The sequence below is a fragment of the Gadus macrocephalus genome, chromosome 15, assembly GCF_031168955.1.
Source record: "Gadus macrocephalus chromosome 15, ASM3116895v1".
Classification (NCBI taxonomy): domain Eukaryota; kingdom Metazoa; phylum Chordata; class Actinopteri; order Gadiformes; family Gadidae; genus Gadus; species Gadus macrocephalus.
The window spans coordinates 16,999,873-17,024,978 of NC_082396.1; the positions used below are offsets into that span (position 1 = coordinate 16,999,873).

General features: G+C 42.7%; 2 protein-coding genes across 9 annotated transcripts; one reads left to right on the forward strand and one right to left on the reverse strand.

Annotated features, from left to right (window-relative positions):
- Nucleotides 1-267: 267 nt before the first annotated feature.
- LOC132473095 (uncharacterized) lies at nt 268-13,668 on the reverse strand. 7 transcript variants are annotated; one of them, XM_060073056.1, is made up of 5 exons: nt 11,625-13,668; nt 9,398-10,381; nt 9,050-9,146; nt 7,214-8,130; nt 268-3,617 (listed from the first exon to the last, which is right to left on the reverse strand). In XM_060073056.1, the coding sequence occupies exon 5, from the start codon at nt 2,172-2,174 to the stop codon at nt 825-827; it is 1,350 nt and encodes a 449-aa protein (XP_059929039.1). In that variant the 5' UTR covers nt 2,175-3,617; nt 7,214-8,130; nt 9,050-9,146; nt 9,398-10,381; nt 11,625-13,668; the 3' UTR covers nt 268-824. The 7 variants fall into 7 exon arrangements, with proteins under 7 accessions (XP_059929039.1, XP_059929040.1, XP_059929037.1 ...); XM_060073057.1 differs by having other exon boundaries at nt 7,214-9,549; nt 9,910-10,381; XM_060073054.1 differs by having other exon boundaries at nt 7,214-9,146.
- Nucleotides 13,669-19,552: 5,884 nt separating this feature from the next.
- Nucleotides 19,553-25,076, forward strand: myoz1a (myozenin 1a). 2 transcript variants are annotated; one of them, XM_060073957.1, is made up of 6 exons: nt 19,553-19,759; nt 21,544-21,636; nt 21,884-22,071; nt 23,028-23,304; nt 23,681-23,843; nt 24,166-25,076. In XM_060073957.1, exons 2-6 carry the CDS (start codon nt 21,546-21,548, stop codon nt 24,392-24,394), a joined length of 948 nt encoding a protein of 315 aa, XP_059929940.1. In that variant the 5' UTR covers nt 19,553-19,759; nt 21,544-21,545; the 3' UTR covers nt 24,395-25,076. The 2 variants fall into 2 exon arrangements, with proteins under 2 accessions (XP_059929940.1, XP_059929941.1); XM_060073958.1 differs by lacking the exon at nt 19,553-19,759 and adding an exon at nt 20,487-20,566.
- The last annotated feature ends 30 nt before the right edge of the window (nt 25,077-25,106 follow it).

The window sequence follows — 25,106 nt, forward strand, 5'->3', positions numbered from 1 at the left end:
TTATATTATGCGGAATTATGTGAAATTTTAGCAATGACGAGTACACTAGTATGGTGTCCGGTATGTTGCATAAAAACAAGAGTAAGGTCAATAGTTTTCTTTTTAAAATACATATGTATTAAATTACATATGTATTAAATTACACTTGTAACTAAGAGAACCCACATGTGAGTTGTTGATCACATGTTAAAATTATTTGCATACGTAAAGTCATCTTTGAAAATGACGTTTAACGGAAAAGTGTTTCAATCTACCCGGCTCTCCCCTACACTCTCAAAAAGGATGTGTTGGAAACAACACATTTTTAACACATCAATGTGTTTAGGTAAGGACAACACATTTTGTGTTATTTTATGTGTTAAACCCATGTAACACAGTTACTGTGTTGATATTTTAACACACCTGTGTTATAGTTGACACAATTTGGTTATGGTTAACACAGTTACTGTGTTGATATTTTAACACACCTGTGTGTTATAGTTGACACAATTTGTGTCAATTTGGTTATGGTTACGCTTTTGTCCAAAGCTATACAAATACAAGACAATTTAATACTTAAATTTAACAAGGAGCAAATTAAGATGTTGGTCAGACTATTATAAGGATAGTAGCAATAATAAACAACAATGTCAATTCAATCACAGCCTATAATGAACTAAGTGCATGTTGTCGTTTTATTTATATTTTTAGTATTTTTATTGATCTTAGCAGATAAGACAATTATGAAATTATTTAAATCAAGTAATGAGTGCAATAAAGATGAATTCCTGACAGCCTAATGTGAAATTATGTATTATTTATTAAAAATATTGTACACATAAACATTACACAAGTTCATAGCGAGGGTTTACAAAAATATCATTGTTAAAAAATATCAAATGCATTGGTCTAAAATCAATTAAATCTCTTATACCAATTAGTTTAAAGTCCTCTGTTCTCTGGACTGCAATTGCATGGAAATGGTTCTGGAAAAACTTTGGAACAAGTATTCTTAAGAAAAACAGAACATTTAGATTTTCACTTTCTGGTAAAATGTGCATTACTTCTCCAAAAACCAGCTCCCCATTTTCATTGCAGTTAAGGGGTAATATACAAGTTGTTTGATATCTCTGACCAAACACAGTCACAGAGTGTGCAACATGAAAAGAGCTGCATTGTCCAACATCACGACCAATCGCCTTTAGGTTATCAATTAAGCAGACATCTTCTTTTAATGAACCAAGTAAGACTGGAAAACTGTTTGCCACAGTCATTTTATCTTTAAAAGGACTACCCAATTTCCAGTTAAACATTGCCTGTACCTGATGCTTGAAGGCTAATGTTTTTGAGATATTAATAAAATTACACACAACCTGGGCCTGCCGTTTTAGTGGAGCATGCTTACCTTCAAAGCGCATGCACCAAAGTTTACCAAGTGGTCCAAAATACACCATCATTCGCCAATAATGCATCATGAAATGGTGCTTCGGTATCAGAGGCCTGTCATATAGACTCTTGAACAAAGTGTGGTGATCAATGACTAACTGCTTCAACAACATCGCTAATCCTTTTGTTGCAACAGGTGCAAATATTATATCACAAATCTGCCTAAGTAAAAGAAATAATTGCCAATGTTTGTTTCCCTCATCAATAAAATCCCCAATAAGGAAAGGTAAAAAAAGCAACAAACACCACATCTGACTTGCATTTTGCCTAATGGGATTCTCTGATGTTAAATGAATAATGGCACTAGGTTTGCTTTTCATGTTGTTTAAACCATAGTCGAAGCCAGCTATCCGGCTGTTAAGCTGGTCTTCTGTGAATAGTTGTTCATCATATACAAAATGTCTTAGCATAAGTTTCAATTCCAGCGGGGCTACTCCCTCCAACACGTCATGCATCACGTCGCCACAAACATTTTCAGTGATATGAAAAAAATTCAAAGAGTTAAGACAAGAGTCTTCTTTAATGCCGGTTAAAGGAGGATTGTTAAGTTCAACATGTTGACTGTAATTGTCTCTATTACGTAATTCTACGAGATCATCATTAAATATATGTTGGGCATTTTGTTTATGCACCAGGCATATATGGCAGAACCTATTGGCTGAAAAACTTTCAAGGAAACCCCCCACTGAATGACAAATTATCTGCGGTAAATAAGCATAATGTACCATGTAATAAAGAGTTTTTCCCATGTATCTGTACTTCCACCCCTCTTGTTTCAAGAATGTTTAAATCCTCTAACAAAGGTTTGAATATTGAGTTAAACCCATAAACCTCCCTGTCTATGGAATTGAAAAGTAAACATAAATGAATATTTTCAAGAGAAGAGTTAAAACGAGCAGGTATGTTCCTGAGGCAAAAATACACAGCACCCAATTTATGCACCTTGGTTTTGGACCCAAGAGGGTTTGTTGTTTCTAAATCATCAAAATAAAGTTGTATTTGTAAAGCTTTTGGAAATTTGTTGTAGAATTCATTATCTCTGAATCGAATACCATCACAGTAATCAGACATTTTAGCATCACTACTTTTATTGGTTTGACAACAAAGCTCCTGCATTTGTTCATTTTCAAATAGAAACCTGAGGGTATCAATAATTGATATGTACTGAAATGTATCTGCTATTAGAGCTTGTTTTAATACACCCTGTTTTCGTTCTGTGTCACTTCGATATCCCAAGAAAACTTCTTTTGGCTTCACCAGAGACAGATTTTCTGAAAAATATTTGTTCATTTTGTAGGTGGTATCTAATCCATCAAACATATTCCTCCCACTTTCAAATTCCTCCATCAAACTTTGGACATCTGGATCATTACAAAGCATATCATGACTATTAAGTACAGATACAGTCTTTTCTTGCAACCTATCCAATACCCTGCCGAGTAACTCTTTAGAGCATGTCATGTTTCTTTGAACATCAGCAAGAGTGCAGTTGGAAGATGAGTACATTTTAGCAGCAAATTCTGCCGCACACTTTTCATAGTTATAAGTTCTGTCTTCTGAAATGTCCATATCAGTTTCAGAACAATCATCAGCATTAGAGCATGATGGTGGTGACAAGTCCGGCAAAGTCTCAGTGAAATTGGTATTTAAGCTTTGAGTATCAGGATGGTCTCTCCTGAGATGTCTGGCATATGAATTAAAGTTATGGTATGTCCGTTGGCAAAGGTTTTGACCGCAAATAATTGTGTAATCCTGTCCATCAGATAATGCATGCACATGTCTAAGATGATTGATTAGTTTTCTTACATCTTTCACTTTAATTTTACACCTGGGACAACAGTACATGTTTGTAAAACTGGCTAAATCATAGTTTGGAGCTTTGCAATGAGCTCCACAACTTTAGCTCTCTTCCCACCAGAGAGGGGCACTTCATAAAGACTCTCAAAGAAATGAAAGACAGAAGTGAGCTGGACAGGATATGCAACATTACACACCCAAATCATTTTGAAAAGTTTGTCAATGGCACAGGTCAAACCGTTATCCTTAAGAGGAATGGCAAGTTTGTCGTTTTCTGCAACAATGATGTATTGGGCGGAGGCGGAGGGATCTCCAATGCACACCAAGTGGGGCTGGCGATGTTCTACTGGTCTATCAGGAGGATTGTTCAGCACACTGGAAATGCTGGTTCCAGTCTGTTATTTTAAAGAAAGAACAAGAACATAAACAAGTCATTAGACATATGCAGGGTTTCAAGCCTCTCCTGGAACCGTCACCTTATCGTGGTGGAGAGGTTTGCGTGTCCCTGTGAACCTGAGAGCTGTGTTGTCTGGAGCCTTGTGCTCCTGGTAGGGTCTCTCATGGCAGAGTGGTCTCAGGTGAGGGGCCAGACTAAGAATGGTTCATAAAACTCCAATGAATAACGAAAAAAGAGGAGATGTGACCCGGCCCGGAGGAAGCCCGGGGCCCCCGTCTGGAGCCAGGCCCAGACGGAGGGCTCGATGGTGAGCGCCTCGTGGCCGGGTTTGACACGGAGCCCGGTCGGGCACAGCCCGAACAAACTACGTGGCACCCCCCCTCTCTTCATCCCATGGGCCCACTACCTGTGGGAAGACCCGTTGGGGTCGGGTGCGCAGCCACATGGGTGGCAGCGAAGGTCAGGGGTCTCGACGGACCAGACCCGGGCGGCAGAAGCTGGCTCTGGGGACGTGGAACGTCACCTCGCTGTGGGGAAAGGAACCGGAGCTTGTGAGGGAGGTGGAGCGCTATCAGTTAGATCTGGTGGGGCTTACCTCCACGCACAGTCTCAGCTCTGGTACCGTACTCCCGGATAAGGGTTGGACTCTATTCTTCTCCGGAGTTGCCAAGGGCGTGAGGCGCCGGGCGGGTGTGGGGATACTCATAAATCCCCGGCTGAGCGCCGCGGTGTTGGAGTTTACCCCGGTAGACGAGAGGGTCGCCTCCCTGCGCCTAAGGGTTGTAGGGGGGAAAACTCTGACTGTTGTTTGTGCGTATGCACCAAACAGCAGCTCAGAGTACTCAGCCTTCTTGGAGACCCTGAATGGAGTCCTGTATGGGGCTCCAGTAGGGGACTCCGTAGTTCTGCTGGGAGACTTCAACGCCCACGTGGGCAACGATGGAGACACCTGGAGAGGCGTGGTGGGGAGGAACGGCCTCCCTGATCTAAACCCGAGCGGTCGTTTGTTATTGGACTTCTGTGCTAGTCATGGATTATCCATAACAAACACCATGTTCGAACATAAGGGTGCTCATAAGTGTACCTGGTACCAGAGTACCCTAGGCCGAAGATCGATGATCGATTTCGTGATCGTGTCATCTGATCTGAGGCCGCATGTTTTGGACACTCGGGTAAAGAGAGGTGCGGAACTGTCAACCGACCACCATCTGGTTGTGAGTTGGATCAGGGAATGGGGGAAATTTCCGGATAGACCTGGTAAGCCCAAACGAGTAGTGCGGGTGAACTGGGAACGTCTGGAGGAGGCCCCCGTCCTAGGTATCTTCAACTCACACCTCCGGCGGAGCTTTTCTGGCATTCCTGTGGAGGTTGGGGGCATTGAGCCGGAGTGGGCGGTGTTCAAAGCCTCCATTGCTGAAGCTGCGGTGGCTAGCTGTGGCCTCAGGGTCTTAGGCTCCTCAAGGGGCGGTAACCCTCGGACACCGTGGTGGACTACGGTGGTCAGGGAAGCCGTCCGACTGAAGAAGGAGGCCTTCCGGGATATGATATCCTGGAGGACTCCTGACTCGGTTGCAGGGTACCGACAGGCTCGAAGGGCTGCAGCGGCTGCCGTGTCGGGGGCTAAGCAGCGGGTGTGGGAGAAGTTCGGAGAGGCCATGGAGAAGGACTTTCGGTCGGCACCAAAGTGTTTCTGGAAGACTATCCGGCACCTCAGGAGGGGGAAACGGGGAACCATCCAAGCTGTGTACAGTAAGGATCGGACTCTGTTGACCTCAACTGAGGAGGTCGTCGGACGTTGGAAGGAACACTTTGAGGAACTCCTGAATCCGAATAACACGCCCTCTATGTTGGAGGCAGAGCTCGAGGTTGATGGTGTTTCGTCGTCAATTTCCCTGGTGGAGGTCACTGAGGTAGTCAAACATCTCCGCAGTGGCAAAGCCCCAGGGATTGATGAGATCCAGCCAGAAATGCTAAAGGCTCTGGGTGTTGAGGGGCTGTCATGGTTGACACGCCTATTCAACATCGCGTGGGAGTCGGGTACAGTGCCAAAGGAGTGGCAAACCGGGGTGGTGGTTCCCCTGTTCAAAAAGGGGGACCAGAGGGTGTGTGCCAATTACCGGGGTATCACACTTCTCAGCCTCCCTGGTAAAGTCTACTCCAAGGTGCTGGAAAGGAGGGTTCGGCCGATCGTCGAACCTCAGATTGAAGAGGAACAATGCGGTTTTCGCCCCGGACGTGGAACTACGGACCAGCTCTTCACTCTCGCAAGGATCCTGGAGGGGGCCTGGGAGTATGCCCATCCGGTCTACATGTGTTTTGTGGATCTGGAGAAGGCGTATGACCGGGTCCCCCGGGAGAAACTGTGGGAGGTGCTGCGGGAGTATGGGGTAAGGGGGTCTATCCTCAGGGCCATCCAATCTTTGTACTCCCAAAGCGAGAGCTGTGTTCGTGTTCTCGGCAGCCAGTCAGTTTCGTTCTCAGTGGGTGCTGGTCTCCGCCAGGGCTGCGCCTTGTCACCAATCCTGTTTGTGATATACATGGACAGGATATCGAGGCGTAGTCGTGGTGAGGAGGGGTTGCAGTTCGGTGGTCTGAGGATCTCGTCACTGCTTTTTGCAGATGATGTGGTCCTCATTGGATCATCGGCCTGTGACCTTCAGCACTCACTGGATCGGCTGGCGGCCGAGTGTGAATCGGCTGGGATGAGGATCAGCACCGCTAAATCTGAGGCCATGACTCTTAGCAGGAAACCGGTGGATTGCTTACTCCGGGTAGGAAATTAGTCCTTAGCCCAAGTGAAGGAGTTCAAGTACCTCGGGGTCTTGTTCGCGAGTGAGGGTACTATGGAGCGTGAGATTGGCCGGAGAATCGGAGCAGCGGGGGCGGTATTGCGTTCGCTTTACCGCACCGTTGTAACGAAAAGAGAGCTGAGCCGCAAGGCAAAGCTCTCGATCTACCGGTCGATCTTCGTTCCTATCCTCACCTATGGTCATGAGGGCTGGGTGATGACCGAAAGGACGAGATCGCGGGTACAAGCGGCCGAGATGAGTTTTCTCAGAAGGGTGGCTGGCGTCTCCCTTAGGGATAGGGTGAGAAGCTCAGCCATCCGTGAGGAACTCGGATTAGAGCCGCTGCTCCTTTACTTAGAAAGGAGTCAGCTGAGGTGGTTCGGGCATCTGGTAACGATGCCCACTGGGCGCCTTCCTTGGGAGGTGTTTCAGGCACGTCCAGTGGGGAGGAGACCTCGGGGAAGACCCAGGACTAGGTGGAGAGATTATATCTCAACACTGGCCTGGGAACGCCTCGGGATCCCCCCGTCAGAGCTGGTCAATGTGGCCCGGGAAAGGGAAGTCTGGGGCCCCCTGCTTGAGCTGCTCCCCCCGCGACCCGACCCCGGATAAGCGGATGACGATGAGGATGAGGAGGGTTTCAAGCCATTTACAAATTGACAATACTCATTTTACATTATACCATGTAAAATGAGTATAACATTATACCATGAAAAATGATATAACATTGCACCATAAAACATACAATATAGGCGTTCCGTACTGTAAGCACACAAAATAAACATTTACTATATGAGGGGCCTACCGGCTTTATATCCAAAAGGTAGCCCAAAGCTGACTTCACACTGCATTTGGTGTTCCCTTTGCCCCTGCCTGATGCAGTGGGGGGCAGCAGATGGACAAGCTTATGAAGAGCTCTGTAACATGAAACTATAAAAACAAACACAATTTAGTAAACTCTTACTTTCTTGTTAAAATCAAATGCATTCATTCACTGTAGCACAAAAGCTTAACAGAGATAATTCCTCCAACCATCATCCTCAGGAACTGGTGTCAAGGCAGCTGCAGGTTCACTTGTGGACATTTTTAGTATCTTTGGGATGATGGTTCCCTCCCATTTTCGGATGAACATGTCAGCTTTTCCAGGAAACATCTTTCCAAATTCTGTGTCAAACTACATAAATGGACAAAATACAGTCATTTGAATAATTATAATAATATCAGATGGGTTAAAGACAATTCATCCAACTTTCATTATTTTCATCTTCATTTTACAATTGTTATTACAAATAGGTAATTTGAATAATTAGAATGATATCAGAGGGATTAAAGACAACTCATCCAACTTTCATTATTTTCATTGTCCCAACACAATATGCACTCACCATGTATGGCATGTCCACAAAGCGTGGAAACTCTGCAAAAAATTCCTCCAACGTTGGATGTCTAGCAGCAATCCACAACCTTCGGCTAGCATAGGTTTTGTCCATGGCTTCTTTGATGGTGCTGAGGTTTTCCTGACACGGTCTCATTCTTTTTATAACCGTCATCCATTCGTTGACTGAATCATCCCCTTCTGCAGGCATTTCCACCCTAATGGTTATCAGTGGACTTGACACGCTTGCGCTGATAACGGCGTTGATCATCTTGAAGATTCCTCCTTAGATTTCGGAGTCGGATCTCAAGGAATCCACTGTGGGATATGGGGTCATAGAAATGTTCCTGGAAAAGAAAAGGAACTTAAATAGTTTTCCATTCTCAAAAGTATGTAGAATACATACAAGTGTGTACAAATAATAGGAAACCCTAAATGCTTAATCTCTATGCAGATATAGTGGTCATTAAGTCTAGCTTTCAATTTTTTTCTGTCAGTTGAGTCACTCACTCTAAAGTAGATTACCAACTCACCACACTGAACCAGTATGTATGAATGATCTATATTGTACAATAGCAGTAAATATGCTTTAATTGTATAATTTCAAATCTTTTAAAATAAATTAAATTAAGTTATAAAACTCATATCAGAATTATAGTACTTTAACTTTCCCTGTTACAATAACACCACATTACATTTACATAGCGCTTTTCTTGACACTCAAAGTGCGTCACATGGAAGGGGGGACCTCACTAGCAACCACCACCAATGTGTAGCACCCACCTGGGTGATGCACGGCAGCCATTATGCACCAGAACGCTCACCACAAACACCAGCTTGAGGTGGAGTGAGGGAGTGAACGAGCCAATTACAGTGGGGAATGATTAGGGGGCCACATTGAATGAGCCAGGTTGGGAATTTAGCCAGGACACCGGGGAATCCCCTACTCTTTGCCATGGGATCTTTAATGAGCACAATGAGTCAGGACCTCGGTTTAACGTCTCATCCGAAGGACGGCATCTCCTACAGTGCAGTGTCCCCGTAACTGCACTGGGGCATTGGGATCTATCATTTTGGCCAGAGGGAAGAGTGCCACCTACTTGCCACCCACTAACACCACTTCCAGCGGCAACCTAGTTTTCCAAGGAGCTCTCTCATCCAAGTACTAACCAGGACCACACCTGCTTAGCTTCAGTAATTCAGCTAAGACAAGGTATCTGGCGGCTGGCATAACAGTTGTTATAACAATGAATGAGCACTACTTACAAATCCCTCATTCTCCTCTCCCATCTTGATTTTGAGTGACGGGAAAAGTGCTACCATAGATCTGGCCAACTTGGATTTGTCTTCACTTTGTGGATAACTGTCGATTAAAACAAATAATTCAAATCAGTGAAGTTAAAAGTTAAAAGAGTATACAGCTATCTTACAGACTTTTTAAACAGGCTTTCTTTCAGTCTATAACTATGTCACTACTTTCAAAAGTACTGATATACATTGTATTGATATTTTCAATGTACAATAGAAGTGACGTATTAATATTGAAACATTTTAAAAGAAGCGCTTTAAGTACCTATAAGCTAAAGTGAATTGTAAAATGGTGTATTAACTTACAATCCCTTCCTCTCAATCAACTCACTGACAGCGATTTTAACAAGGAGTTTCCTTGAAGACTCTGAGAGTGTTCCAGAGGCCTCATAATCTGCTAGAACACTTGCACCTTTCCTCACAAGAACTGCTCTCAGAGTTTCAACACCAATGGGATCCTGTTGATGGGAAGAAAACAAACAAATAAAATCCACATAATACATGAACCATTTCTGATGATTTCAGTGTTCATTAGTACAGAAAGTATTCACTGCATGCATTTGTTGACTACTGGATGAATGAAGTAGTTCCCAAAGACCAGTCACACAATTATGACAAGTAATGCTTATTTACTACATAGCTAAGTTCACTTGAGTGTTGACCTTCACATCACATGTTTTGTCCTGTCCAGCCATTCTGGTTCTATACTGTACATTCTAGTAGCTCTAAGTACACTTTTGTTTGCAAAGTTGCAAGCCCCATAAATATCTATTTCCAATTAGTATTTTTCATGTTATCACATTAGTTGGTGTACATACCCTGATTTGATTTGTTTCAACTGCATCCGACTGTTCAGTCTTAAAATGTTACAAGAGACAATTATTATTATCAAACATCACTTGTATTGGTCATTGTGTCTATACTAAAGCGGTAGTAGTTATTTAGAATATTCAAATCATAGTGGTACTTTTCTTGTTTCTTTGTTTAATTCGTTATATTATGTTATCACATTAGATGGTGTACATACCCTGATTTGATTTGTTGGGACTATTTCAACTGCATCCGAGTGTTCAGTCTTAAAATGTTACAAGAGACAAATTATTATTATCAAACATCCCTTGTATATATTGGTCATTGTGTCTATGCTAAGGCGGTAGTAGTTATTTAGAATATACAAATCATAGTGGTACTTTTCTTGTTTCTTTGTTTCATTCGTTATATTAAAGAATTATCATTGCAAAGATACATACCAACATTGATGCTTCACGTGTCTTGAAAAACACCTGGGGCCTCATGTACTAAGGTTGCGTACGCACAAAAACGTGGCGTACGTCCTTTTCCACGCACACGTTCAGATGTACAAAACGTGAAATGATCGTAAAAATGTGCGGTCCCCACGCCAGCTCCAGAGCTGTCGTACGCACGTTTCTACAGCTATTGTTCCTTTGGCGACACTTAGAGGTGACGCTGGGAAACTGGGAAAAAAGGTGAAAACAATGACTCAGAGTGATTTGCACATCAGAGACACACTAATGAACAATTAACACACCTTGCAATTATATGGGTGGCTATAAAAGCATGCGCAATGGATGAAGAAAATTGTTTTAAAAATGGCTGCGTTAGCGTTGTTAGAGGACATCGCAAATGGTCAAATCCGAAGGGCGCTGGAGACGCCGGGGCCGATGGAGCAATCCGTGCCCTCTCCTTGCTTGTCTATTCAAAAATAAAAAATTTAAGTTAATAAACACGAGTCAAAGTCTTTAATATCCTGGCATCTTTACGCACGACTTATGTGTATTGCAAGCAGCCAATTGTATGACCAGTATAATTACAGCATTTATGACTTCAGCATATTTACCTTGGGGATGATCGGTGTCCCCTTCATGGGCTCCCACCACTCCGGTGAGAGCTGTGTCACCGATCAAAGCGGCCACTCTCAAATCGAAGGGGGAGAGTTCCCCCACTCCCGTCCCCCCACCTGTTGCGGTCACGCTTCGGCGGTGGGCAGAAACCCTCCGCTTCACCTCCACCTTGAGGTCTGACCACTTTTTTTTAATTTCAGAGTGTGTGCGCTGCTGAGACCCCACTGCATTGACGGCCTCGCAAACACACTCCCACTCACTTCTCTTTTGTTTTGCATTTATCCCTGTTGACAGGGTTCCAATAGCATATGCTTGCGCATTTCTACCTCGTGGAGCAAAATCTCGAGCTCAGACTCCGTGAAGTTTCGTTTTTTGCCTCTGTTCATGGTGCCAGGTGATCGGATTAAGAGGTGAATCTCAGGTCCAGAGGCCTATTTAAATGAAATTGCATATTTAAATGAGGGCGTGGACAGGGAGGAGTTTGGCACCTCGGCATGTGCGCTCAATTCCACGTTGATCGAGATGTACAAAAGAAACGTGCTTGGATCCATGCGTTCGCACACTTTGATACATCTGAATTTATTTGTGCGTAAGACAGTTTCTGGGTTTTGGCGTACGCCAAGTTTCAGTATGAAATCCACGCAAGTCTTAGTACATGAGGCCCCTGGAACTTGTCCATGTGTTGAACAAAGTCATGGCAGTCTATATCAATGAATTCATTAAATTCAGGGGAGAATTTGAGAATTCTGTCACATTCAAGGAGTTCACTGTTAAGGAGTAGTGTTGCATTCGATTTGCAGTCATCTACTATCTCTTCGACAGACTCCAGCTGAAATATTTTTTTGCTGATTTCCTTGTCATCCAGAAATATGGTAACAAGCGATTTCGGCATCGCCATGTCTCCTTGTAGCTGCAACAAAATAGATTCTTTTAAATTTGATATCACACCATATTGTGAACACATAACTTATTTCAACTTCCATACTGTTTAAATTTTTAATTATTCAGCATTTCCAAAATAAGAACACACAATCTTGGTGACTAGCGAACTGGTCAGAAACTAAATGTTACTTTAGGCTATTATCAAAATGCCAGCATTGATTACCGTTTCATTAATGCGTCACATTATTGCTTAACCTACACCCCAAAAAAGCAAACTACACACTCTATAAACTATAAACGATAGCTAATCATAACGTTATGCATAGATGTAGTTCAACACTGGGTCTAACTGCATGCAATAACGTTTCATCAAACCGTGTTCACTAACGTTAGTGTCACGTTCGGAATACAAATGTGTTTTCCCTTGGCAGCGCGGTAAATGCATTGAGTTAATTCAACATCGCTAACTTGTAGATTATACAGAACATGTTCTAATGTTATGTCCTGGAGCTAGGGTGGCCATTCGTCCGGCTTTTAAATGCCCTGTCCGGCTACAGACGCAGCCTTAAGCCGGACACTCATTTGTCCTCCTTTTGAGAAAATAATAATAAAGGTCCGCCTTTTGGAAGTGTCGCGCGAACGTTCCAGATGTAAACAGGGAGCGATCGCCTCCCCCGAAATATCCCGTCTTTCAAAGGCTGTAATAGGGGCTAGAGATAGGGGCTGTAATAGGGGCTAGGGGGGGAGGAAATAACGCAATTTGCGATCAAATCGGCGATAAAATAGCCGAAATAACGATATAACGGCATATAAAAAACAGGACTACACTCACGTTACCTGACCTTAGGTTCTATGTCTGTTATGACTGTCACTTAAAGCTTGTAACCACCGATTGTTCGGAATAAAACGGTCACCGTTATCTATGCAACTAACGTTAAGTGAATTAAATCAATAACGGTGGTTATCATGATTTATAGTAGTTAGTACGTTAGATATTGTTGTAACTTATCGTAATGTGTAACGTAGATAGTAGTTTGTAGTTTTGACATCCTGAGCCCTAGCATTTCATACCTTGTTACAAGGTCATACCAGTTCCCACGAACAAAGCAACGTTTCCCGCCTGTAATGTTAGCAATCATAGCGTCTAGCGTTAGCATTCTAGCTGCTTTCCACCGAATTCGCTAGCTGAATTAGCTATCTTAAAATACATACCAATGTGGTCAGCTTGCTAACGTTAGCTGTCCATAGCTAAAACTTTACCCAAAATGCGGATTTACCCACATAGTAATACGAGTTGACATAACGTTAGAATATTTTAGTTTCTACATGTATGGCAGTGTTTTTCAAAGTGTGTTAATGTAAGGTCAGGGTTGACTTAACATGGACTAGTCTAGCATAACGATTGCTTATCAATAACCTAGCTGCTAGAGCTACTTGGCTAACAATCGATGCTGGACTTTATTTTAGTTTATTATCGTTTAACCTTTACAATATTGCAAGTTGCAACAGTCTTTAAAATAAACATAACAAATACGTCTGAAGACATGGGTCTACCTTACCTTTTATTCAGACATTTACATCCACTGTGTGCCAGTGCCACCTTCCAACTTCTTCAAGTGCGCGCCAAGATAAAATGAAGTGCTGAGAAAAATAACTTCTCTTCTCAGGGTAACGGCTCATCCAGGACACCAGGGATTGGCCAATAATTTAACACATTTTGTGTTGGGCAGTATATTCCAGTAATATAACACATTAACAACACAAAATAACACATTGTGTTAAAATTGTGATAACACAATTTTTTTTTAATTATTTAACACATCATTTTTGAGAGTGTACTACAGCAGTCAGAATGAGAACAATTATTTTAATAGATTTTTGGTGAATATTTCAAACTATTAATTGCATCCTCATTCGCTATAATGCAAAATGTCAACAAATAATGACCCGTAGTAAGTAAAAGCCGACCATTGACAAGTACTACAGCAATCAGAATGAGAAAATTTACTTTTGTTAATTTTTGGTGAATATTTTAAACTATTAATTGCATCGTGTTTCATTGTTGCACTGTCCTGCGTACTACGGTGACAGTTTCGGGCGCCCTGGCGATTGCTCCCGCGCCCCCTCCCTCCCTTCTCAGTTTGTTTCGTATATTTTAATTGACTAATTAAGGGCGCCACCAGAGGGCGCCCCCAACGCATTTGCCGGTCGCCTATGCCAAGTGCCGGCCCTGCGTATGTGCATGTCTTTGCACACTCTCGCATCCTTCGACTTCTTCCAGACGTCATCCCGCACCACTCTCATTACGAACTGGATGATGATCGCTCTCGGTGTGTTGTTGGAGGTAGCGGCGTGGGCAAGTACTACAGCAATCAGAATGAGAAATTCTATTTATATTAATTTTTGGTGAATATTTCAAACTATTAATTGCATCCTCATTCGCTATAATGCAAAATGTCAACAAATAATGACCCGTGGTAAGTAAAAGCCCACCATTGGCAAGTACTACAGCAATCAGAATGAGAACATTTATTTCTATTGATTTTTGTTGAATATTTCAAACTATTAATTGCATCCTCATTTGCTATAATGCAAAATGTCAACAAATAATGACCTGTAGTAGGTAAAAGCCCACCATCGACAAGTACTACAGCAACCAGAATGAGAAAATTTATATTTATTAGTTTTTGGTGAATATTTCAAACTATTAATTGCATCGTCATTCTCTATAATGAAAGATTTAAACAAATAATGACCCGTAGTAAGTAGAAGCCCACCATTGGCAAGTACTACAGCAACCAGAATGAGAAAATGTATATTTATTAGTTTTTGGTGAATATTTCAAACTATTAATTGCATCCTCATTCGCTATAATGCAAAATGTCAACAAATAATGACCCGTAGTAAGTAAAAGCCGACCATTGACAAGTACTACAGCAATCAGAATGAGAAAATTTACTTTTGTTAATTTTTGGTGAATATTTTAAACTATTAATTGCATCGTGTTTCATTGTTGCACTGTCCTGCGTACTACGGTGACAGTTTCGGGCGCCCTGGCGATTGCTCCCGCGCCCCCTCCCTCCCTTCTCAGTTTGTTTCGTATATTTTAATTGACTAATTAAGGGCGCCACCAGAGGGCGCCCCCAACGCATTTGCCGGTCGCCTATGCCAAGCGCCGGCCCTGCGTATGTGCATGTCTTTGCACACTCTCGCATCCTTCGACTTCTTCCAGACGTCATCCCGCACCACTCTCATTCCGAACTGGATGATGATCGCTCTTGGTGTGTTGTTGGAGGTAGCGGCGTCACCTTTTCTTCCCAGCCGGTGAACGGTGTCAACGGTGTCTCGCAGCCGCTCCACAGACATAAGGACAACTCTAGTAAGTATGCCGAGGACGATTTCTCTCGTGTCCTCTCCATGCTTCTCTGTGAGACCAATCATCCTCAGGTTCCATCTTTGTTTGTAGCGGGTGGATTGCGGAAGTATGCACTGTTCCTGGGGGCCTGGATCTGGCAGCCGAGTCCATGGACATATTATAAAACGGACAACGGATTCCAAAATTACGCCTATTCATTCCTATGTAAACTGCTCAATGGCGCAGGGCAACATCAAGGAGAGATATGCTTCCGCATCATGGGTCCATAGCCACGCCCTACTTCATGACGAACCGGATGCAGAAATATTCTTGTTACCACTCGTTTTTTAGCGAGTGGTCTGAGCGATCGCAGTCGCATTGTTTACCGACCATGGAAGTACAGGTTACTAATCCCCCGATGATTCTCTATATGTTTAACAATTATTATTTTAGATTAGTTTGCCCCTTTTTGACTTTATAAGAAAAGCACTTTGTGTATACCTTTTTGAATGTTAAAACAGAAATAATAATTACCACTTTTTAATATGTTTCTGTTTCTGAAACGAGAATCAAATGCCCAATATATACACAGAACCATCAGCTGGTGTACCCAGGGAACTCACAAGGTGTTAGGAAGCAAAGGGGTCTGAAATGACCCCACATGGTATCATGGACCTATTATGTGTGGGTGCAATAAATAAGACAGATATGATGGTGGCGGTGCCAGCCCCACGTCAGGTTTCAAAAACAAGTAATACTGAAACTGAATCTCAAACTTGATCCTGAAATGTATTTAACATGAAATATTGTACAGGGAGAGGGCTGTGGCCGCAATCGATGGAGGAGGCAGTCAGGTGTGCAGGAAGACAACAACAGGAGTATGATGGACAGGGAATTTTTTTATTTAAACATTCAGAGGAAATCATCTCATGACGATGAGATGTAGGCCTCTGTAAATAAGATTAAAGATGTCTAGGATAGTATAAATGAAAACTGTAAATGGCACTTTTCGGGGCATCCATCTCACCCACAAGTGTCTCCTCTTCAACCTCCGTGAAATTTCGCTTTTTTGCTGTTCTCAGTACTTCTGCGATTGTTTCCGACAAGACATAATACTTGCATCTGAGTCTGTTTTATATGCAGATCGCATTCATGAGGTCATTTGCATTGACCATTTATGGTTAAAAATGGGCGTGTACAGGGCGGAACGTGAAGCTGCGCACACTTGTAGGCACTCTGTGATTTATAAAGCAAAGATTGCGTACGGTGTGCGTACGCAGGGTTTTATAAATCTGAATATCTTTTGGCGCACGCAAAACTTGGCTTTTGGGCGTACGTACACTTTTAGTAACAATCCCACGCACAGTTTTATAAATGAGACCCCTGTTCTTTGTCTTTGGATCTTTTGAATAAATGGATCAATATATGGTGAATCACATGATCGCAAGCAGAGGACCGTGAGAGTTATTGAGCAGCAGCTGAACCAGTCTAAAAATCTGACACGTTAATGGAGCACTGAACTAGGCCCTCTCGGATGCCAGGTCGAAACAACATTTGTTTCACTACGACTTCTTTCAGCTGCACACCCCTCCTTCTCCGGCAAAAAATAATTAGAGAGAACGTCTAAGAAAACGCTTGAGGTGGCGTTTTGAAAAGAAAAAAAATACTTTTTTTTTAGGACATGGCATAAAGATAATTATGAGCCTTTGATTGATATCCAGACATTTTTTTACGGAGACACATTCCTGTTCCCCACTTGTATTGGAGTGAACAGAGATATCTACTTCTGGGTCCCTTGAATTGAGGGACCCGTTCACATCCCGCTTAAACAGCTGCAATACCAGGCTTGGCTGCTGAGCACTGGTGGATTGCGTAAGTATGCACTGTTCCTGGGGGCTTGGCCGAGTCGATCTGGTACCCACAGGTTCCGTGTTTGTGGGTCTGTAGTGCCGTAAAGCAATTCGGTGCTTCGTGAGACCCGAGACTCCCGCGGGAGTGGGCGGCGGGTCGCCGGCAGAAACTTGCATATTCCCTTTTTCCGCCAAGATGCGCTAGGGGGAGTCGAAACAGCGACCAATCGACCCATAAAGTGTTATAGAACCATCACAATGACTCTTAACCTGTTACGTTAATGTAAATTAAGCCAAAAAAGTTGCATAGTGCCCCTTTAAGACTGTTTTTTTGTGTGTAAGCTTTACTTTGATTGTTTCAGTGGGTATACTTAATAATTAGTAAAATAATTGCAATAATCATGTTCAAAGAGGTACAGATGAAAACCATAAGGGTTATGAATTTATACAGTTGCTTGTTCTCTGTGGTAAAACGACGCTATCAACCGCAGAGCAGGTGCTGGGGACAGGGAATGCGTCTCTGTCCCAAACACATTTCAAACCAAGCTGACGCCCATGGAAATCATGCCATTACCTTTACATAAATCCTAAATTACACAGCACACAGAAAGTCATATAAGCAGAACAAAATACAGGGAAAAAACACAGACAAACACTTACTTCCTTGGCTGCATGCTATTTGCAGAATCTTAAACCTTAATTCTTCTTAACGTTGCGCGTTTGTTCGCCTCTCTCATGCCGCATGTCGATGGGGGTTTACGCCCAAAGTCTGCAAGGGCACAATCCGCCTTCCATGTGACGCTGTTCGATAACTATTTAAACAAAGTTTTAACCTTAAATAACGTAATAACAAAGATTGAATTTGTAAATATAACCAAGAAGTAATTTCCTCTATACTTATCTTATAATATGAAAATACAAATATAATTACAACATATTTTTAATGACGACCGTAACAGTAACCATCCAAGAGGCTATTTGCATAAGTGGTTTATGAATTGATCTTGTTCAGTGTTATCGATTCATTTCAAAGAAAGTTTTTTATTTTATACTCAGATGTCAGATAGTGCTTGAGAGTGTGTTGATAGCGCTCAAGCCTCACGCAGGCCTTTTGTTTTAGCAACATGCTGCCACATAGTGGCGCTGTGGGCTCAATTTTAAACTGGAGATATCTTTTTGGCCCCTTTGATGGCGCAGAGGACAGGCAGGCTGTCCCGAGGCATTTAGCAAGCCTTTACACCCCTAAGGGAGGCTTCGCACCTATACAGCATATAGTTTGTGAATATTCACACAGTACACTATTTATGGATATACTCAGTTTGATAATAAGCAACGGTTTGCACCAATTTTATAAACCTGGCAAAGGTTACTATAAATAGCCTATATAAAGCAGGATGGTTTGTAAAGAGCCGTTCTTGGTACTAGAGCCACTAACTCACCTGTCTTCTGCTCAGGTCCAAGAGCCATGCCCCCTATGATCGCTCCCCAGGGACCGAGCTTGATTGGAAATCAAACATCCCGGTGTACATCCAATCGTCCATGGGGCCGTGACCCCTGGGTTAACCCTCATTACATTCCCAAGGTTGCAGTGGGGACCTTCACTGTGGTACCTCTCCTAGACATCTACACCTATCAGTACTGTATATCCATTCACACACACCCATCACCCATCAACCATCCATCGTTCCAACATTAGATATTCACAAATTAAAGATTGTAAGATCTATTGAATATTATTCTAAAAATACTGGGTTGTTCTGATTTAAAAAAAACACAAAAATATAGTCAATTTAGCAGCAATACACAAATTCCTGCTGTGTATTAGATGATATTGACAACAGCATATATTTACCAAGCAAGTTATGACCAAGGGCATTCCTCTACGTGTATATCACAAGGGGACGCCTCATGGAACTGATAATGAGACATTCTAGGGATGGGTCACAGGTCATCATGACAGGTGGTGAAGGCAAAAACTGATTCTTTATCCATCTGCGCAAATACTGATACTGTGTCTTACATATTTAAAGATGATGCAGTGCTTCAGACACACATTTCGAAACACGTTACTCTCTCACTTCCACAAACACACAAACACACACAAAGACTTGCGCACACACACACACACACACACACACACACACACACACACACACACACACACACACACACACACACACACAGATCCAACCTGATACTATCTAATAACAAGTAGAGTGGAGTTAATGTCTCTCCTCTAGCCTCTGCCGCTAATTATAGTCCGCGGCACCATCTGCACGAATAATTCTGGAGTCTTTATATTCCCATCAGCAGTTTACACTGGCCAGCGGGGACTTATCCCCCTCAATCTCCAATGGCCACCGCAAGAATCCCCCCCACCCAGCCACCCATCATCTCACCTCGTATTCACACTGCTAACTTCAGACCCCCCTGCCCACCCACCCCTCTCTTGCCATTCCCATCCCCACCGTCACCCCACGCCACCCCATCACACCCTAGCCCCCCCCATCCCCGGCAAAAGACCAGCTATCCGAGGGCAGGTTGGGCTTTTGCACTCTCTCCTGATTCAGGGTCCCGCCATTAGGACCAGAGGCACCGCAGGGGGATTTGAATAGGTGTGATTCCAGATCTCTCACGGAGCACAGCAGTTTTGGGGTTCTCTTGTTCTCCCACCCCTGTATTTATAGACCCTGCCTGTCAGGATAACAAAAAAGACCTGGTGAGTGCAATTGCTTCCCTTCACACTCAGTGTTCTTTCTACTAACCAATCAACACCACCGTCTTGATGTCTTACAGAGACGTGCATCGTCAACTTGTGAAAGGCTAACTAAAAGTGCCAAACACTTTTATATGGCCAGAGCAGGGGAGGCAAATAAATAGAATTGCACACGGTTAACATGGGCACTAATGCAAGAGGGGCTTTGCAACTCAACAAGTTGTTAAAAGTAAGTTTAAGAAGGTGCAAAAACTTCACAAATTATGATGCAAATCGGTTGGGTGGATCACAGTGAAATTGGGAGAATAGTGTTTGTGCCTCTGGAAGTTTATAAGTAAAGTCTTATCGTGACCAAGGGAAGTGGAAATGTACTGACAAGATGCCAGTGCGTGCGTTGCAAATGTTTTATATGCCGTTGCCAAGCTTTGGCTCAACCATTTAGGAGGAGCGAAACATGAGCACCCAAGTTGTTTCCTAGTTCCAGATTATTTTAAGAGATTTAAAATAAGGAGCGTACAATCTCAGTTTTTTTGATTTTTGTTGAAGAGCTGTTCAATCCTTCTTCTATTGAATATTTTTGTCTTTTTTCTTGTCATGAATTTGTTTCAGTTGGTCAGGGTGTCCTTTTGAGTTCATTTGATAGACCAATGACGCCATTATGCCTCAGTAAAATGTCTTGGCTTTAAATGGCATTTATAAATAGAGGTGGCGGCTTGAGTTACAGTCAGTAGATGTGACTTGATGTTGTGCTACTTGACAAGGCCTTAAAGAAAGTGTTCTGAGCTGAACACCCACACAGGCAGAATTAAGGTAAATACTGAAAAATGTGCAGATCAAATGTGTTTCAAAAATTGACAATGATCATCAGCTTTAAGTCAAGTCTTTGTATTTGTATAGACCTTAATTACAGTTACAGTCTCAATGAGCTTTACACGCCATTTATTTATGACATCCAATAACGTATGGCAAGGATGGCAGGAGAGATGACCTTGTTACAGGCCTCTTCAGAATGAGTATGTTCGGTAGTCCAACCATTGGATATTGGCATATTTTGTTTTTCAAACGCAATCCAGAGTGACAGTTCTTTTCATAAGCATTTACAAAACTACAAAAGTCTCCAGGTATGTAACATAAACGATCCACACAAATATCTGAAAACGTTCGTCGTTATGTGTGTACGTCCAGAAGATACATGATATCTATGCGTGCTACGACTATGTATACAGTATCCAGTGTCCACAGACAAAACTTTCATCTATATGTTTCGTAAGGGTGAGCCATCTGTTAGGCTGGGGAATGGGGGGAATCCGAGGGCACTGACACAACCCTTGAACCTGAAAATTGAGCTCGGGCCTCGGCCCTGCCCATCTGAAGACCTCATTGGGCGAGGTCTCATTCGTTTGGCTAATGAGGTTTCACTGTGACGATGTTGTCACTGCTTGTGGTCTTGAGTTCAAACAGCAGTGGCACTAAAAGAAAGAGACCAGGCAGGAGATTGATTATTTAGGTGACTCCCAATCTGATGTTTTAATGAGGAATTCCTCACTGACACAATAGTATTAAAAAGGTTAATGAATAAAACAAATATCATTTTCAAGAAGAAAAAAAATCGAAAACAACATAAACAATGGAAATCTGCTCTTCTCTCAAAGTACGAAAGCTAAACATTGCTATTACGTTTGGTTTATATTTTCTCATCATAATAACCTTCAAGTGGCATTTGAACGGTAAAAAGTAAATTAACCAACTGGATAGGATAGTTGAACTGTATCTTCTGCCTTCTCCAGCCATGTCGCAAGTAAAGCCTGCCCCTCCAAACAAGCGGAAAAAGGGTAATCTCTCCAAGATCATTACAGACCTGGCCCACATCACTCAAGATGGTGAGGTCCCCGCAACACCACCTGCAGAATGAGCACCAGCACCACACTATCAACATCACTTAGTTTGTTCACTGTGAATATCTCTATGAATTAAATAATTCTTGGCTCTATGGACACATGTATTTTATTGTGCCTAACTATTATGATAATTTTTACGATACAGAGAAGCTACACATACATTCCTTACCTATACATGGCCTTTTTGCTTGTGACCCCCATCATCCCCAACGTTGTGCTGTGCGAGCAGAGTTTGATTCGGAGCCCGAGGCGTCTGAGTTCGACCTGGGCAATAAGATCCGGACCCCCCGAGACATCATGCTGGAGGAGCTCTCCCTCATGAACAACAAAGGCTCCAAGATGTTCAGGATGAGGCAGAAGAGGGTGGAGAAGTTCATTTGGGAAAACAACCCAGACGTCTTCTCCAGTGAGTCTATGGTGAGAGCTGTAAATCAATCCATTCATCCCTTCATTCCTCCATCCCTCCATCCATCCCTCAATCCATCCATTCATCCCTTCATTCCTCGATCTCTCCGTCCATCAATCCCTCAATCCATCCATCCATCCCTCTATCTATCCATCCATCCATCCATCCATCCATCCGTTCATTCATCCAGTGGCAAATATAGTTGCCTATGCATGATTTACTGATTATAAATTTTGCGCATGCAGACATGCGTATACACACATGTGAGCACACACACATTGGCACAGGCCGGTATCAGAAAATGCTGGCTTTTTGCGGCCTACCATCAAGAACATTATAACAGGTTGGCACGCACACTAACATCAAGACATTTTAACAGGTTGGCACGGCAACCTTAAATCAACAACATTATAACAGGTTGGCAGGGTGACCTACCATCAAGAACATTATAATATGTTGGCACGGCGACCTATTATCAAGAACATTATAACAGGTTGGCACACAAACATCAAAACAAGATAGAATCTTTAGGCCTAAGCTCATTAGAAACCCCAAATTCCATGAAAATCATGCTAAGGCAGAGGCCCTTCTCAGGGCAAGGCCGATTCCCGTAGGCCCCTCCCAGCCCTGGGCCCTGTACACTGGCACCCCCTATGCTCACACCAGTGAATCCATCCATCCATCCATCCATCCATCCATCCATCCATCCATCCGTCCGTCCATCCATCCATCCATCCATCCATCCATCCAGCAGAATTCTTTGAAATACCAAATATCTTGTGGATACATTTGACTGCCCCTTTAAGCTTGTTGACTGCTAAACTCTCTTCCAGAATACATTATGGATGGGTTTGCTAGCCCCAGCTCCTTAAACACATAAGTGAGGACACCAGCTGTTGGAATGTGATTAATTGGATACGTTGAAATAACTTCATTGTAAGTGTTACCTATGAATGGTTAAACACAGGATAACATGCAGAAGCTGGGCCCCAGTCTGGGCGGACAGGTGGATGGATGCTACTTTGGAGGCACGCAGGCTGGGTGGCTGCTTGGGGGAGGACCCCCCGTGCCCCCACCCAAGCCAGGAATAAAAGCGGGCACAGGGGCTGGTGCAGGAGTAACTGGATTGGGAGGTGCAGCTGGAGGTGGAGCAGGAGGTGGAGCAGGAGGTGCGGCAGGAGTAACAGGTGCAGGGGGTCAAGGAGGCAATCTCCAGGATGGAACAGGCTGGACTCCCCTAAAAGGTTAGTTTGAAGGTATCCTTTTTTCATATTAAGAGTTTGGTGATAAAATGGTATATATATATATATATATATTTTTTTTTATTCGATATTTATATATATGAATATATTATAGATATATGCATATCTATATATATTTATACATTATATATTTCTCTTACAAATCGAATTAAAAAAATATATGAATATATGTGTGTATATATATATATATATATATATATATATATATATATATATATATATATATATATATATATATGGTTAAAAAAAAAATCGACCAATCCATATTTTCAAGCTTTTTGTGTTTATTGTTAATGTCTGTGTGTTTTCTCTTATCCTACATGCTCAATCCCTCAAACTATCCCTGTTGTCCATTCAGGCGGCGGAATGGATGACCCGACCAACCAATCAGTTGCGAGGACCTATCAGTCTCCATGGGAGAAGGCTATGAAGGGAGACGAGAGCCTCACCTCCACCATGAGGTCTAAGATGGCCGGGCCGGTGGCCCAGAAGGACCTTGTTCATTACAAGTCCTTCAACAGGTATTCCCCTTCCAACCCTGAGAAACACAAGAGAAACACCTCAAGTTGTATTCGTGGTAAAGGTTGAAAAATACGGTTTAACGTATGTTTCAATGCCTTGTCTGCTGTATCGCTTGTGGATGAACAAATGTGATGTATAATTACAGTTTAATAGTCGCGCAAGAGTGACAGATAGCATACAGTATGTATCCATCATCAGTGGGATCATTGCAGAAACATATCTGTGTTTTTTGATGCATATGGTGAAAGCTATCTCGCCGGAATCGATGTCCCGGTGTTAGGTCAGCTGATTCGGGGTTCTAAACCTGTTCTCCCCTGCCAGGTCTGCCATGCCCTTTGGGGGCTTTGCTAAGGCCAACATGCTGATGAAGTTCCAGCTGCCGGACAAACCGGAGGAGGAGCCAGAGCAACCGATCGTTTACCAGCACGAGATTGGCTGCAGGCCCTCGTTCAACCGCACTCCTATTGGCTGGCTGGGTAGCAGCGAGCTGAATAGCATACACATGGAGACAGAGGCAGTGCCCTATGACGTAGAAACTGATGACCTGTGAAACAGCACACTGTGACAACATCAACAACAACATTCAGACAACATCAATAAAAACCACAACAACAACATCAACAAAAATATACAAAAACATCCCTCCATATCACACACGCACACAACACACAAACATGCTTGCATGCCTACAGAGTTGCACACTTTTTAGCATGCCCACGCTTCATAGGTACGCTCAGATATTTTTACCCATGGATAGGTTTCTTTCAATGGGCAAAAAAAAGTTCTTGATGATGGTCTATAAACAAAGATATATAGGAATGTATTGTCATGTAATAAGCTACTGGGAAAGGATATTATTCAACATATAATAATCTATCTTCACTGAAATGTCACATCCTGTCCATAATCATAAGTCGGACTACATGTTGGTTACAGGGTATGTAAAAGATGGAGGAATGACCCTTGAATGAGAGGAGGTTGAAGGTAAAATGGCCTATCGTTGTGGTTGCTGGTTTGCTCTTTGTTGCTTATAATGTTATTAAGTGGATGATAGGTTATGTCAATATGTTGGAATGTGCAATGACTAATGGTCTGGATATACAATAGTGACGTTTAGTCAAATCTTCACAATAATGGTGAAATGTGATGTTTTCATTTGAAAGTAAAATGTCTTGCTACTGAGCGACTGTACCCCCACATCATTTCTCCATAATAAATTATCCCCATTTCAACTTCCTGTGTATCCTACTGCATATTTAAAT